Source organism: Carica papaya, chromosome 4, assembly GCF_054855325.1.
Source record: "Carica papaya isolate Zhongbai chromosome 4, ASM5485532v1, whole genome shotgun sequence".
NCBI classification, from domain to species: Eukaryota; Viridiplantae; Streptophyta; class Magnoliopsida; order Brassicales; family Caricaceae; genus Carica; species Carica papaya.
Genome location: NC_142312.1, coordinates 9247805 through 9264296, shown reverse-complemented (window position 1 = coordinate 9264296; position 16492 = coordinate 9247805). Strand labels below are relative to the sequence as shown.

Genomic DNA, 16492 nt, shown 5'->3' with positions numbered 1-16492 from the left:
CTCATTTCTAATCTAACACATACCAGCAGTTACTTACTGAAGCTTTATCTCTCAAATATTTTCCGAGAAAAAGAGAAACCCGGAAAAGGAAAACCCCCAAAATGAGAGAAATCCTGCATATACAAGGAGGTCAATGTGGAAATCAGATTGGGGCTAAGTTCTGGGAAGTGGTTTGTGCAGAGCACGGGATCGATCCCACGGGTAGATACAACGGGGACTCCGATCTCCAACTGGAACGAGTTAATGTCTACTACAACGAAGCGAGCTGTGGAAGATTTGTGCCTCGTGCAGTGCTGATGGATCTGGAGCCAGGCACCATGGACAGCGTCAGATCCGGTCCGTATGGCCAGATTTTTCGACCGGACAACTTCGTGTTCGGCCAATCGGGTGCGGGTAACAACTGGGCCAAGGGGCACTATACAGAAGGGGCAGAGCTAATTGATTCCGTTCTCGATGTTGTCAGGAAGGAAGCTGAAAACTGTGATTGTCTGCAAGGTATTTTCATTTCTCTTCTGTGTTATGTGTGCATCCTTATTTCTCCTTATGTTTTTCAGAGATCGATAAATAATGAGCAAAGGAAGCAAAAATGTTTCCTTAGGAATCCCTTATCTTGTTCTTAGTTGCTTTTATTTCGTTTTACGAAGTGATAAATGTTACTTTTCGGTTTTGAACCTCTGATCTGTTTTCAAGTTTTGTTTTAATCCACCCTTCTCCAGATTCATTTGGGATCTGTTTGGTTCTCGGGAAAATGGAACAAAAACAGGAATATAATACGACAGGGATTCCTTTTTTAAGTAAGTGAAGTTTCCTGGATGCTTATTGTGTCTTTGCTCTAAAATCTATTGCTTGGTTACAGGGTTTCAAGTATGCCACTCCCTTGGTGGAGGTACTGGGTCTGGAATGGGTACGTTGCTGATATCAAAAATAAGGGAAGAGTACCCAGATAGAATGATGCTCACTTTCTCTGTCTTCCCCTCTCCTAAGGTCTCTGATACTGTTGTCGAGCCCTATAATGCGACTCTCTCTGTTCACCAGCTTGTTGAAAACGCAGACGAGTGCATGGTTCTTGACAACGAGGCTCTCTATGATATCTGTTTCCGCACTCTTAAGCTCACCACTCCCAGTTGTAAGTTATCATTTCTCTCAGATATCAAGATCGTTTGATTTTTGGGATCATTTTTTCCTTGTCTTTGTTTGATATATTGGCAGTTCAGGAAAAGATTTTAGATTTGAATCTAAAATATGTCAACTGAAGTGAAGTGATATGTAAATGTTTTGGTTAGTAGTGTAAGGAATTTAGCTTCTCATTTAAAGACCAGTAGAAACGACGCCTTCATACTAGTTTTGTTGGGTCATTCTTTTTCTTGTTATTTTGAATTGTTCTGGTTTGTCTGAGCAAATTAGGCATATTATTTTTAGATTCTCATATCATGAAATTAAGAACATACGAAAATTAAATTAATCACGGTAATTATTTACATTGGTTGAGGGTCAAAGTTAGTAATTGGGATCACTGTATTTGTGTTCTGTGGATCGTAAGTAATTCATTCTAATGCGGTGGTGGAAGGTAATCCACATGATAAATAACATTCTTTATGGGAACTAACAAATTTGTCTTAACAAACCCAGTTGGAGACTTGAACCACCTGATATCAGCCACCATGAGCGGTGTCACGTGCTGCCTTCGATTCCCTGGTCAGCTCAACTCTGATCTTCGCAAGCTTGCTGTTAACCTCATCCCATTCCCGCGACTTCACTTTTTTATGGTTGGGTTTGCACCCCTTACATCCCGTGGTTCCCAGCAATACAGGGCCCTCACTGTACCAGAACTCACTCAACAAATGTGGGATGCCAAGAACATGATGTGTGCTGCTGATCCTCGTCATGGTCGATACCTTACAGCATCAGCGATGTTCCGTGGCAAGATGAGCACTAAAGAGGTTGATGAGCAAATGATCAATGTGCAAAACAAGAACTCATCCTACTTTGTTGAATGGATCCCCAACAATGTGAAGTCAACTGTTTGTGACATCCCTCCAACGGGCTTGAAGATGGCTTCCACATTTATTGGCAACTCTACATCAATCCAGGAGATGTTCAGAAGGGTCAGTGAGCAATTTACGGCTATGTTCCGCAGGAAGGCTTTCTTGCACTGGTACACAGGAGAGGGCATGGATGAGATGGAATTCACAGAGGCAGAAAGCAACATGAATGATTTGGTATCTGAGTATCAGCAATACCAAGATGCGACTGCTGATGAGGAAGAGTATGAGGAGGAAGAGGAGTACCAGGAAGAGGCTTGAAAGAATGGGAAATAACGGATCAATATAAAACTTAATTTGGTTGAACTTGTTGATTTTGTTATTTTTCTGTTTTTTGTTGATGGAATATAATATTTGGGAGATTTTTGGTGTGAAAAGTTGCTCTTGTAGCTGCCATGATTTTGTGGTTGATTGACGATGCTGTGTTCCTACTAGTCTTTCAGGGTTCCTTACTGAATAGATTTTCCCTTTTTTTTATTCCTACTGCTGCCTTCCTCAGCTATAAAAATGCGTTACCGGAAAATTTTCTACAAAGTAGAACTGCAGAACCTTCTTTAGCATTTTGTTCAGTGCAAATATGTATTCTAATGGCTTATTTTTTTTATTTTGGAGAAAAGTTTGATGGTAATTTTACTCACCCTGTTTTCGTCTGAAATTTTATGAGCACCCATTAACGTCGCTTTAAGAACTTTTAAATTCTTCCCCACTTTCAGTGGCAATGGGTTTCTTATAGCTTCATTTTCATGGTTATTTGGCTGTTACCAGAAATATCTTCTTCCAAATAAAACTTTTTCTAAATTTAAAAATTCTTTCCATCATTTTTCAGACCCTACATTAACAGTAAATGCATGATTGCTCCATTTTCTTGCATGCATGATTTCAGATGTTCAATTCAAATGGCTAAGGGGTTTGGTAATTTCACATGATTCAAGATGTAGGCATCTAGCCAAATTTTTCAACAAAAGCATACACTTTTAACTATTTACTATCTCATGGCCATGTAGAAATTCTACATGTTTACCACTTGTATATATGAAAATAAAATTTGTCCACAAGTTAATTTTACCATATCAGCAGAGCAACCATTTGCATAAGAGTAATTGTTCACATTATGATTAGAATTCATATAGCTTTATTTTCTGAATGAATCCCAGAGAACACCCAAATCAACATTACCCCCTGAGAGTACGATGCCTATGTGCTTGCAATCCTGCCAAGAAGGATTGTTCTTGAATCTTTGTGATAAAACAGCAGCAAGGCCTATGGCTCCACTGGGCTCCACTACAACCTTCAGAATCGCGTAGCAGAGCCTCATGGCTTCTATTATCTCGTTATCCTCTACAGTTATAACATCATCCACTAAATCCCGTACTACAGGCCTGGTATATCACAAGGTATAGTTAGTCACGTAAATAGAACTTGATGTTAAATGGAGTATAGGGTTCAGAAAACAATGGAATCTAGCATGAAAATTATGCATATCATTATGCAATGACTGAGAAACTTATTTATATTGCAAATATAAATGTATGCATTCAAAGCATGAAATAGATTTTACCAGGTAAGGTCTCCAAGAAATGCTCGAAGGCCATCTGCGATGGTATTTGTTTCAGGCAATGTTATAATTCTACCAGCTGCTTTGGATTGAGCTGCATCATTAGCTCCCTTGGGCTCAGCAGCCAGAATCCGAATGCTAGGGTTGATTGACTTGGCAGCCAATGCCACCCCCGATATCAAACCACCACCTAGAAATTTTTGTTCATCTTTAAGTCTCTTTTACAAATGGGCAGGACAATTAAAAAATAGTTAATTATGAAAAAAGTCATCAAACCACTTATAGGAACTATGATGGTGTCTATTTGCGGAGCTTGCTCTAGAAGTTCCAATGATACGGTTCCCTGCCCACTGCAGAAAGCAGTTAAAACTCACATACCATGTTTGCATTTGCATTCATATGCAAAAACTTCTGTAATTTCCAATCTACATTCTACACGTGGAAAGCCACTTCTCACAACTTTTCCGCACAAAAAAGGGAGGGTGTTAGGTAAAATAAAATCTAAAATGTGAGATAGCATATCTAATAACCAACCTATTAACTAATCTTAAACAAAGTTACCAAACCCACAAAAGTCAGCTGTAACTTTTTCACTTATCTCACCTGCAGTTGTGCTGTTAATATCATTTTGGAGTTTACTTTTTCCTTTTGGGTAAAATTTAACCTCAATTTTGCTTTGGGTACAGATTAATTGCACGTTAGAATTCACAAAATGGCAAATAAACAAAGCAAGAGCCAAGTATGGTACCTTATGATGCAGCGATCATTGAATGGATGCACAAGTACTGCACCTGTTTCGTGCAATACCTTGGATGCTGTTTGCTCTCTTGATTGCATTGTTGCTTCACTCAATATAACTTGACCACCGTAACGCATGACATTCTCCACTTTACAATGTGGAGCATTCTTGGGAATAACTATATATGCTGGAGTTCCCCGTAAGTTTGCAGCCAAAGCTAATGCTGCAGCATGGTTACCGCTAATTTTGAAAGACACGATTAGGGCATATTCAGGTAAATCAAACTACAAACCATAAGGTGCAGATTGTCTCAAAGGAAAACCTGCTGTGAGTTACAACCCCTTTAGCTGCCTGATCATCATCTAGTGAAAATACAGCATTGCAGGCGCCTCTGAACTTGAAGGCTCCACTACAAAGGCACAAAGGGGAACAGAATCTTTAATGTCGATAGAAGAATATGGAGATCAAAAGGAGGAAGGCTGGATCAAATTTCACCACCGGTCAATTATTCGTTTCTCACCCCTTCTGGAAACATTCACATTTGAAGTACAGCCGCCTTCCACAAATAGCATCTAAAGACTCTGAGGACAGAATTGGGGTTCTGTGTATAAACGATTTGATGCGCATGTGTGCTTCCCTTATCGAGGAGATATCAGCCGCATACTTCTCTAACATTCCATCCTTTGCTTCCATGTTTTTACCAACCAACGCTGATTACTTACTTCTATAACCAGCTGAAAACACATCAAACAACTCCATATAACTTACCCAGACGAGTAAAAGCTATGTACATGTCCATCATTTGTCTTTCTTATTCCAGCAAAATAAAGCATTATGTGGTCTTTGAACCAGTTACCATAATCACTCTCCACATTCCTTTCCGATGTCAATACTAAACAAATATACATCAATATTTATTAGATTATCATGATTACCGTGTCCGCAAAACACAAATTTCTACCACGCCATCGCTAATAAAATATATAATTTAATGGATGCAACCACAGCATACCAGTTACCCACAGATACCAGGTGAAAATTAACAAGAACACAATACCAATAGTCATTACAGATTTACAGTTTGAAAACAAGCCAAAAGTGGGAAATGATGCAGGTTTTGGCTCATATCCTCTTCAAGTAAACCAGAAAGCAATACTAAAACAATTAAATATACAAGACCGAACCGAAGAAGTGAGCTAATAAAAGGAATATTAGAGAAACAAAAATCGCCACAGACAAATAAAAAGAAATCAATTAATCACGTTTGTTTAATTTCACTTACTATTCCTCAATTTTTCTTTAGTTTGTTAACAGGCCAAGAAATATCATAATCTTGAAGAACATGTGTGAAATGCCATTCTTCTTTTCTTCAAATAAATTACATGATTCCAAACTTACAGCAATCGAATAACCTGATTTGCAGACAGTGCGGCGCAGCTTTGCTGTTCTCCGTTCTTTTGATTCACTCTCCTTTGCGAAGGTAGTGTTTGGAAGAAATGAAAATATGAAGTCAAACCCATATCTTAGATTTTACAGTAAAATGGATACACAATAAAATTCTTCCGGTAACAACCAAATTCGAAATCTGTTTATAATATATTTAAAACCAAATATTATAATTTACAGTTTTTAAAAAATTACTTTTTTTAAAAAAATGACATCACTTATGCTTCTTTAAAATAATATTACTTTATACAGTTATTTTTAATAAATATTAAATAATTTTATGTTAAAAATATTTTTAATAAATATAATCGTTTAATTTTTAGCTATAACTATTACAATTTAAAAACATTTTTATAATTAAATAAAATTAAAAAATATTTTTAATATGTTCAAAATAAAAAATAATAATATGTAACTTTTAAAAAATAATTTTAATTTTTACTGAAAATTTACTTATAAGATTTTAAAAATTATTTTTTATGAAACTCAATTTTTATTTTTTTAAAATGACATCACTTCTTATAATTATTTTTATCGTATACCAAATAATTTTTAGTTAAAATATTTTTATTCAATAATTATTTTAATAATATTTTTAAAATTCATATCACAAATCACAACGACCACAAAATTTGTCCACCACCCTTCAGTCAACCTCGTTGCTTCTATATTGTTAACTAGCGAAGAAGGATTTTGCGTTTGGATCGGATCGAGTCGGGTCAGTAGGCACATCTATCCACTGTCATTTCTGCTACGGTGCTACCCTCATTAAAAATGGTGTCCAATACAGGAATGTCAATTCTCATAATCATATTACATATAAAAATATAAATATAAATGTAGCGCCCGGAAAAGGGGCCAAAAAAAAAAAAAAAGCCACGTCGGCAGCCACGTCAGCAGGCCCGGTCAGCAGTCCCGGCCAACCGGGACCTACCACGTGGCAAGACCACGTCGTTCCGAAACGGGCCACGTTGGCGATCCGCGTAGGCGCGATCGGACGGTCCAGATCAAGCGTGCGATCGGACGGCTCAGATTTAATCGCACGGACGGCCCAGATTTAATCGCACGGACGGCCCAGATTTAATCAAAAACGGACGGCCCAGATTAAAATAAAATGGACGGCTGAGATCAAAAGGGCAAAGGGTTATAAATAGAACCCCCACACCAGACCACAAACCCTAGCCGCTTGCCGCTCGCCGGAGAAGACGAACCAGAAGCCGGCCGCCGCCACCCGCCGCCACACCGGAGGGATTTCCGACCGCCGATCGAGGTAAATTTCATACCCCCTACTCGTTTTTCCACGCTGATTTCCCCAGTGGCCAAATCGGAGCCAAAATCCTGGCCAAACGGCCGGAAAACACGGCCGAAAGCCAGCGGCGCCGCCGCGCCCCTTCTCGATTTTTGCCTCCGATGAGGCCCTTCCCGGCCTCCGTTTAATGCAATTTTTATATCACCGTGATCACCATTCTTTTCTCTACAGGTTGATCAGAGCCGAATCACCAAAACACGAACTTCACAAGAAAACGGCCAATCCGAGGCAAACCGCCGTCGCCGTCGCCGGAGCACGGCGGAGCCGCCGTGCCGGAGTTACGATTTGGGCCGAAAGGGGCCCTGGGCCTAATTTGGGATTTTTTTGGAACACGTACAGGTACCAGTAGTGCGTTTCAGTTCCCCGAGAAAAATTCAGGGAAAAATAGGGACAGCCTGTAGGCGCACTGTGAAGCCGTGTTCGGACCCCGAAACGAGTAAGGATCCCTCACCCTATTTCCTATCACGGTATTAAAGCTTAATAAATAATTAAACAGTAATTTGAGACTTTATAGATGTATAATTGATTGAGGTTGCCAATGGAGCCCGAGTCTGATACAATGTTGGTCTGTTATTGTTTGATCTAATTTTCAGTATTAAATGCAGTATGAGGTTTGATGTTTTCATTTTATAGTTTCGTGTGCATATTTTACTGTTTTATTGATTGTTGGTTGAATGACTGAAATACCGATACTGTATGTTGTCTGTTTGGCATGAATTACTGTTTGCTTATCTAAATGCGAATTGACGATGCTGATTGAGGGAAAGAAGAATGGAAGATTGTATAAATTGATAATTGTGTAATGGGGTCAGCCTGACTAGATATCCTGGGAGATGGTGGACGGACCGGGTCCGTAGGGGACCCTACCGGGATTGTGGTCTCTCATACCGGACGGGGTATGGAGATCTTATGTGTTTTGGCGCCCATACCGGACGGGGTATGGGGACGGCCCGTTTCACCCTCATACCGGACGGGGTATTAAGGTTTACAGTTTTGGCGCCCATACCGGACGGGGTATGGGGACGGTCCTGGAATCTGATTACAAGTATTAAGGGTAACGGGTAGCGGGACCCCTATGGATCCCCATGGATACTAGTAGGCTGGTGAATGAGGAAAAGTAATTGTGAAATGATTGAATTGCAAGGGCGTGATGAGTATTATGTTACACAGTTTATATGATTTCATGATTATGATAATGTTATTGCTTTCGTATATTGTTTTATGAATTTCATCGAGGTAAGTGAATGGTAAAGGGTTTTATTACTGATAAATGAGTTTATTGTAAATTATGCTCCATTGGTCTTTTTGTATTTTCTACCCACCTTTATCTCCGTGACGGTGAGATATCGTGATGTCCTTACTGGGCTAGTGTAGCTCATTCCTTATTTAATCATTTCAGATCAGGAAGACATTGTTCCCGAGCCCGTTCCGCAAGAAGACGACGAAGGGGACGCTTAAAGACTCCAAAGTCATATTCATAGTTTACTTTCGAATCTCTCTTTTAGTTAGTTTGATCTTTTATATTTTGAGCACGTTTTTGGTTTTAGTGTAAGGGATGTTAATCGAATTTTGACTTCGCTTCCGCATTTGATATTTTTAATATACATTCCATTTTAAATTTCTGGGGCCGTTACAATAAATATACCAAAGTGTATAGAAGATTATTTATCTATCACCTGCTCTAAGGTTAAAATATTTTACATTCTATTCATCCCATTTATTTATTTTTTAAAATTTTTTAAAAGTCTTATAGATTATTTAAAAATAAATTAAATTTTTATTAAAAATTTTAAGTGATAATCAATAAAATATAATTTAAAGATAAATCATTAAAATTACATCCATCCAATTCATATGACAAATTTATAACTTTCTATTAACACTATTTTATATTTCATCCGTGATATGTTGTGTAACACTTGAGTTTGAAAATTGATTCGTAATAATTTTATGCATTATGAAATATAAATATATATATATATATATAAATAATTAATAAATTTTATTTTATTTTAATTTAATTAAATTTTTGAGAAAAAATAAATTATGGACGAAATTAAAAATAATTTTAAGAAGAAGATGTGAAAATTTGAGTTCAGAAAGTGTTTTTTTTTTAAAAAATTAAAAACATATGATCAAAGTGTAAATAGAGAAAATTCGGCCACATAAGATCGCCCAATCATAGGTTGTTTTGAAAAACTTGTTACAGTAAGTTCAGAATAAACGGTTTTCTTATATTAAATAAATTTACTCAAATTAAATGCTCAATTAGTTGTTTTATGATTTTTATCAATATTTAATTTTCTATATTTGTGATTAGCTTGATATTTTTACCGGATTAGTATAACTCACCATTTCATTAACTATTTCAAATCAAGAAAGATAAAATCTAGATCCCAATCAGCAAGAGGTTTGAGAGTAGTTCACTATCCAAACTCCCTTCAAGTGCTAGTGAAGGTTGTCTTAGGATGTTTAGTTATTCTTTTTTCGTTTTATTTTTTTAATTACCGTTTATATTTTAGAAAGAATATTCTCGTAGTCCTATTGAGCATTCTAAATTATTGTGTAAGGAATGTAAACCCTAACTCTATTAATCGCTTCTGCATTAAATTTATAAATTTATTTCCCTTCTAGTTGCAGGTCCTTACAGTTGGTACCAGAGTCGCGTTCTTAGGAACCATTCATTGCACAAGACTAAAAAAAATATTAAATACAAGTTATCACTCAACATTTCCTTGTGAAATGTAGGTACAAGGAAATGAGGAGAGGAAGACCCTCCACTAAATCGAGCAACCCGGGATGGCTCACTTCGAGAAGATGTTGACCGACTCTTTGAGATGCAAGAGAGACTCATCTCTGCCCAGCAGACCTGGGAGGAAAGAAGAGAGCTATCTGACCCTCTCCCACTGCCATAATTTAAACCACCCTTGCAGTAGGAAGAACTGTAGCCACCTTGGTACAACCCTTTTCCTCCACTGTACCATTTAGCACCACCATAGTACAATCTAGTGCCTCTACCGCATCATCTAGTACTACTACAGTACAACCCGATACCTCCACCGTATCATCCGAAATTGTCACAGGGCAACCCTGTCCCTCCCCAGCATAATCCAGTTCCTCTTCCACGGGACCTAGTTCCACTCGTGATGGACCCAGACTACATTGAAAGGTACAAAAAACTAAATCCATCTACTTTTATAGGTGCATCTTCTTTTGAAAAAGCCAAGTATCGATTGACTGAGACATAAAAGGCCTTCGCGACTCTTGGGTAGTTCCCGAACAGAAGTTTGTACTTGTTACTTACATGCTTGTAAGAGAGGCAGGCCACCCTGTCTAATCCAATCACTTGGGAACTATTCCTGATGGCCTTCAATGCAGAGTACCTCCTAGAGCACCTCCAGCATTTGAAGGAGATTGAGTTTACACACCTAATATATGGTGAGATGACTATGTCGGAGTATGCCCGAAGGTTCCTAGAGTTGGGCCAATATTCTTCTGAGAGCATGATGGATGAAGGCAGGAAAACAAGGAAGTTTGAATGGGGCCTCTACCCTGAGATTAGACAGCAGCTGTACGTATTTGAGCTTAGCACCTACTCAGTCGTTCTGGTCAAGGAATAACTAGTGGAGATGAATTTTCGTTTCTTTTTTCCAGCAGGAGGGAATCCCAGACCCCTAGTTTCACACCGCATACCAACACCCACTGCACCAATTTAGCAAAACAAGAGGTCTAGACCAGTGACTCACGCTCCTCATCAGGCTCCGATAACAGGCAGCAGTAGGACTTGCTAGCACAATGGCAAGGATCGTGGGGACCGACCCTGCTATCGTCTTAATAATACTTGTCGCATATGTGAAAGTACCCAACATTACGCGAGAGAGTGCCAACAAAATCAGAACCAGGCCAGACCTCTTATCCAAGGGAAAGCTTACAACCTAACTCAGCAGGATGCTCAAGCTAACCTGGACGTAATACAGGGTACACTATCTGTAATAACCTTGCACATATTTTGATTGATACTAGTGTTTCACATTCGTTTGTCTCATACACTTTTTATATAAAACTTAAATGTATCATTAGAAATACTTGATTTTATATTGTTTATATCTACTCCTGAAAGTAGGACACTACTAGAAAAAGTTATATATAAAGCTTGTCTCATAGACATAACAAGTAGAAAATTGAGTGTGGACCTAATAGAGATTTACACGGAGAACTTTGATGTAATCTTGGGAATGAACTGGTTAGCGGCATAACACACCACCGTAAATTATTTTCACAAGAAATTTGTATTTAACTCTCCTAACGAAAAGCCATTTACAAGTTAATGAAAATTTTAAATGTTATTTTTTCATGGTAATTTTCTCATTATATAGTGCTTTAACTCTGTTGTCTTCTCTACATTAGACAAACCTAAAAAAGAAGTTTGCATTCAAGAGATCCTAGTAGTTCGAGACTTTTCAAATGTATTTTCTGATTGTACTGCTAGTAGATATGAGAGTTAAGTTCACCATAGATGTTCAGCCTGATACCCAGCCTATCTATGTTACCTCTTACTGCATGAGCCATGTTGAGATGAAAGAACTGAGGAAATAGATCAATGAATTACAAGATAGTGGGTTCATCCAACATAGCATATCCCCTTGGAGTGTTGGAGTCACATTTGCAAGAAAAGGAGATGGGACGTTACGATTGTGTATTAACTACAAGGGATTGAACCAAGTTACGATCAAGAACAAGTACCTTATCCCTGGAATTAATAATATTTTTGACTAGTTGTAAGGTGTCCAAGTCTTCTCCAAAATAGATTTACGTTTGGGTTACAACCAGGTAAAGATCAGAGCAGAAGACATTTTCAAGACAGCTTTCAGAACCAGGTACGGACATTATGAGTTTCTAGTCATGCAATTTGAACTAACCAATGCACCAACCATTTTTATGAACTTGATGAATATGGTTTTCAGACAATTTTTGGATCTCATTGTATTTACCGATTATATCTTGGTATATTCAAGGAGTAGAGAGGAACACACTCACCACCTGACTCAGGTTTTACAGATTCTCAAGGAGAAGGAACTATATTTAAAATTGAGCAAGTGTGAGTTCTAACCCGAGTAGACTACATTTTGTGGACACATCATATCAAGGGATGGAGTATCAGTGAACCCCGAAAAAGTTAAGACAATGTTTGAATGAGAGAAACTGACATCGGTTAAGGAGATTCGTAACTTTTTGAGAATGACAGGTTATTACCGCAGGTTTGTAGAAGAATTTTCCAACCTAGTCGTTCCTTTGACCTGGCTCCAAAAGAAGAATGTTAAGTTTGAATGAAACATGAATTGCGAAAGGAGCTTTACAGAACTCAATAAGTGGTTGACTACTATACCCGTATTGGCTTTATCGAGTGGAACAGATGGACATACAATGTACAGTGATGCCTCCTACTTGGGAGTGGATTGTATTTTAATACAACATGAAAATGTCATAGTCTATGAATTTAGACAGTTGAAGAATCATAAGAAAAATTATCTCACCAATAACTTGGAACTTGCTGCCATTATCCACATCTTGAAGACCTTATGCTACTACCTGTATGGGAAGACTTTTGATATTTTTATTGATCATAAGAGCTTGAAGCACATATTCACTTAGAATGATCTGAACATGCGTCAGAGGCGTTGGATAGAGCTCCTCAAGAATTATGATTGTAATATTTTGTATCACCCGGATAAGGGCAATGTAGTAGCTAACGCGCTCAGTAGAAAAAGTGCAGGTATGTTAGCTCACATTATGATTTCTGAATGTAAGGTAATAGGGGCCACGCAACATATACGACTTCAGAACTTAAAGAGAATTGCATATTTGGTCTACCTGACTGTCCAACCCGAATTGATATAGAGAGAATAAGAGAAGCTCAATTAACCGATTCCACTATAGCCGCCTTCAAGAAAAACGCAGAACATGGAGTACATCCATAATTTTGAGTCGTTACTGATGGATTGCTCAAGTTTCAAGACAGAGTGTGCATTCCAAATGATAGTGAACTAAAAAAGGACATCATGATAGAGGCTCATAGCTCCAAGTTCGCCATACATCCCGAAAGTACAAAAATATATCAAAGTGTTCGACCCCAATTTTAGTAGAGTAGGATGAAGATAGAGGTAGCCGACTTTGTTTCCAAGTGTCTAGTATACCAATAGGTTAAGGCAGAACATCAACGTCCAGACAGGTTACTTCAGCCATTACCGATCTCGAAGTGAAAATGAGAACATATTACAATGAATTTCGTAACAGGGTTGCCTAAGGCACGCTCAGGACACGATGTCATTTGGATAATTATCGATCGACTCACCAAGTATTCTCACTTCTTGGCTATCAAGATGACTGATCTCTTGGATAACCTAGTAAAAATATATATCCAAAAGATAGTCAAGTTATATACGGTTCCAGTGTCAATAGTATCTGATAGAGACCCTAGGTTCACTTCTCGATTTTGGTCTAGTTTTCAGCAAGTCATGGAAATGAAATTATCCCTTAGTACCACATTTCACCCTCAAACTGATAGACAATCAGAGAGGACGATTCATACATTGGAGGATATGCTCCGAATTTGTATTCTAGACTTTGGAAGCCATTGAGATAAATACATACCTATGATAGAATTCACCTACAATAATAGCTACCATACAAGTATCGACATGGCTCCGTACGAGGCATTGTATGGCCGTCCGTGCAGATCGTCGATCTGTTGGGAAGAAGTGGGTGATAGAAAATTATTCGACCCAAATCTTGTGGAGGAGACTACAATCAAAATAATTAAGATCAGAAAGAACATTCAGATAGTTCAAAATAGACAGAAAAGTTATGCGGACTCCCAGAGTAGGGATTTAGAATTTGAGAAAGGTAACCAAGTGTTTCTTAAGGTCACTCATTTTAAATGGATCAATAGGTTTGGTAAGAGGAAAAAATTAAATCCCTTATTCATTGGACCATTTGAGATCTTAAACTGGATTGGTACGACTGCTTACAGACTGATACTATCTCCAGACCTATCCAAGGTTCATAATGTGTTCTACGTATCTATGCTACGCAAGTACAACCTAGACCCCTCATACATCCTGTCCCACGAGCCCCTTTTACTCTAAAAGGATCTATCATATGAAGAGGTACCAGTAGACATTGTAGACCAAAAGAGTAGAGTACTCCGCAACCGAGAAATTTCATTCATCAAGGTCCTATGGCAAAACCATATGCAGGAAGAGGCCACTTGGGAACGAGAATCAAGCTTCAGGGCCTAGTATCCCCAGCTATTTGACTAGTAAAAAGGCAACAAATTTGATGGATCAAATTTCTTTTAAGAGGGGGAGAGTTGTAACATATGGGCCCAAAAATTAGCGTGGGATAATTTTAATGATTATGAAATATATATAAATAATTAAAAAAATTTATTTTATTTTAATTTGATTGAATTTTTGAGAAAAAATAAATTAGGGACGAAATTGAAAATAATTTTGAAAAGAATAGGTGAAAATTTAAGTTCGGAGGGTGTTTTTGAAAGACAAATTAAAAATAGGAGGTCAAACTGCAAATAGAAAAAATTCAACCACATAGGACTGCTTAGTTAGTAGCCTTGACGAACCGGAGTGCGTCGCGTGACAAGGCGCACTGACGTTAGTGCCACGCAGGAGGCCATGTTGGCATTTCGGGTGCCCCACGATCGGATGGCTCAAGATCAGTCTCGCAGGCGTTGACAGTTTGGATTCGTTTCCACTTTAGGCACGATCAGACAGTTGAGATTAATCGTCATGAACGGTTCAGATTCGTTTCTTCCTTAAGCACGATCAGACGGATGAGATCGATCACGATGAACGCTCCAGATCAACACATCACATGAAAATCAAAACCCTAGCCGCCAGCCCCCACCGGAGAAGAACCAGACGTTGGAAAAGGAGGTCGATCGCCGACCGCCTCCACACTAGAGCCACCGTCGCAGCACTAGAGCCACCGCTGACTGCCAAAAAAGGTAAAATTTTCTATTATATGTTCGAAATTCGATTTTGAATACCCATGTGACTAAATCAGAGCAAGAAGAATTACGGTTGAGTCAGAAACTGCAGGTAAAGCCCGATAGAGCTGCTGCGGCTAAAATCCCAAATTTCCTCAAATGAGTCCCTTTTCGATTCTCATTTCATGTGATTTTTTGATCATTGTGCTCACCGTCATTTTCTGTGCAAGGTAGCTGAAGAAAGAACCTCAACCGCAAAGGAGGACCAACGGAGTTGCCACACCCGAAAGTCCCCCTACTAGTAGGTTCGGTTATTTTTTAGATTTTTCAGCCAACTAGGGCCCTAATGTATTTTTTTTGCAGGAATATAACCAAAACCAGTTAAAACCGGTTAAAAATTGGCTAGGTCGAGGCAAACCACCACCGTGGGCAGTGGAGCTAGTGCGGAGCATGGTGGCGGAGTTGGTGTTGAAGCACGGTGGCGGCACTATGTCGGAACATAAAAAATTGGCGAAAATGAGTTTTAGACACCGATTTTAGATTTATGGAGTATTTTTAGATGTGTGACGAGTGTTTTGAATTTCACATGAAAAATTCAGGGAACCTGGTACTCGTTAAGATGCGTAGTAGAAAGCTCAACATCTTAAAACGCCGATCCAGGTAAAGATCCTTCACCCTATTCTCTGTTACGATAAATTGAGGCTTAACGATGTATGGTTTTATATTTTGTAAAAATTTAGAAAATTCAAAAAATAATTACAGGTCACTAGTGGAACCGAAACCGATTAGTTCACAATTATCTTGATTTCCTGTTTATTTTCCTGTACTGTTATACTTGCTTGATTTTCGTATAGTACATGTTTTTATTTTATAGCTTCAATGGTTTTATCGACTTATTTGGTTATTTTGGTTATATACCGCCATTATGAATGTAGTTCAATTAATATGTGAATATGATATGAGATATTGATATGCGTTGTTAGTTGTTTATTGATGAAAATTTGTATGTGAAAGACTTACTAGGTACCTACAAAAAAGGCAGATGACCCCTGTACATAGGGAACCCTACCATGAATGTTACTTTAGTCGGACAGAGTTGAGAAATCCTTTACCGGAAAGGTTTGGGAGATATAATTTACCCTCATACCAAACGGGGTATTGAGGCGATAGAATGTTTGGTGTCTATTTTCGGACATGGTATAGGGACAACCGGTTAATTATTAAAATTGATTATTGGGTTCACGAATAGGGAAAACACCTTTATGTACCCCCCTAGGGTACCAGTAGCAGGTAAAAAAGGAAATTTATTATTTTTTGTTCTTTTATGTGTGAAAGTAAAAAACAATATGGATATGGGTATTCATAGGTTGTTTTAAAAAACTCATTACGGTAAGTT

At 38.2% G+C, this 16492-nt stretch overlaps 2 protein-coding genes across 3 annotated transcripts; one reads left to right on the top strand and one right to left on the bottom strand.

The window, feature by feature from the left end:
• LOC110812764 (tubulin beta-9 chain) lies at nucleotides 1–2519 on the top strand. The gene is made up of 3 exons (XM_022039607.2): nucleotides 1–495; nucleotides 857–1126; nucleotides 1630–2519. The coding sequence occupies exons 1-3, from the start codon at nucleotides 102–104 to the stop codon at nucleotides 2301–2303; spliced, it is 1338 nt and encodes a 445-aa protein (XP_021895299.1). The 5' UTR covers nucleotides 1–101; the 3' UTR covers nucleotides 2304–2519.
• A 513-nt stretch (nucleotides 2520–3032) lies between these two features.
• Nucleotides 3033–5904, bottom strand: SR (serine racemase). 2 transcript variants are annotated; one of them, XM_088217771.1, is made up of 7 exons: nucleotides 5749–5904; nucleotides 4857–5070; nucleotides 4659–4745; nucleotides 4346–4576; nucleotides 3874–3947; nucleotides 3601–3787; nucleotides 3033–3421 (listed from the first exon to the last, which is right to left on the bottom strand). In XM_088217771.1, exons 2-7 carry the CDS (start codon nucleotides 5027–5029, stop codon nucleotides 3175–3177), a joined length of 999 nt encoding a protein of 332 aa, XP_088073897.1. In that variant the 5' UTR covers nucleotides 5030–5070; nucleotides 5749–5904; the 3' UTR covers nucleotides 3033–3174. The 2 variants fall into 2 exon arrangements, with proteins under 2 accessions (XP_088073897.1, XP_088073896.1); XM_088217770.1 differs by having other exon boundaries at nucleotides 5735–5895.
• Nucleotides 5905–16492: the final 10588 nt, after the last annotated feature.

Coding starts and splice junctions, on each gene's coding strand:
- LOC110812764 (XM_022039607.2), top strand. CDS start 102: ATGAGAGAAATCCTGCATATACAAGGAGGTCAATGTGGAAATCAGATT. Junction 496..856: donor AAACTGTGATTGTCTGCAAG/GTATTTTCATTT, acceptor GCTTGGTTACAG/GGTTTCAAGTATGCCACTCC. Junction 1,127..1,629: donor TAAGCTCACCACTCCCAGTT/GTAAGTTATCAT, acceptor TAACAAACCCAG/TTGGAGACTTGAACCACCTG.
- SR (XM_088217771.1), bottom strand. CDS start 5,029: ATGGAAGCAAAGGATGGAATGTTAGAGAAGTATGCGGCTGATATCTCC. Junction 4,746..4,856: donor TGTGAATGTTTCCAGAAGGG/GTGAGAAACGAA, acceptor GTGCCTTTGTAG/TGGAGCCTTCAAGTTCAGAG. Junction 4,577..4,658: donor GGGGTTGTAACTCACAGCAG/GTTTTCCTTTGA, acceptor TTTCAAAATTAG/CGGTAACCATGCTGCAGCAT.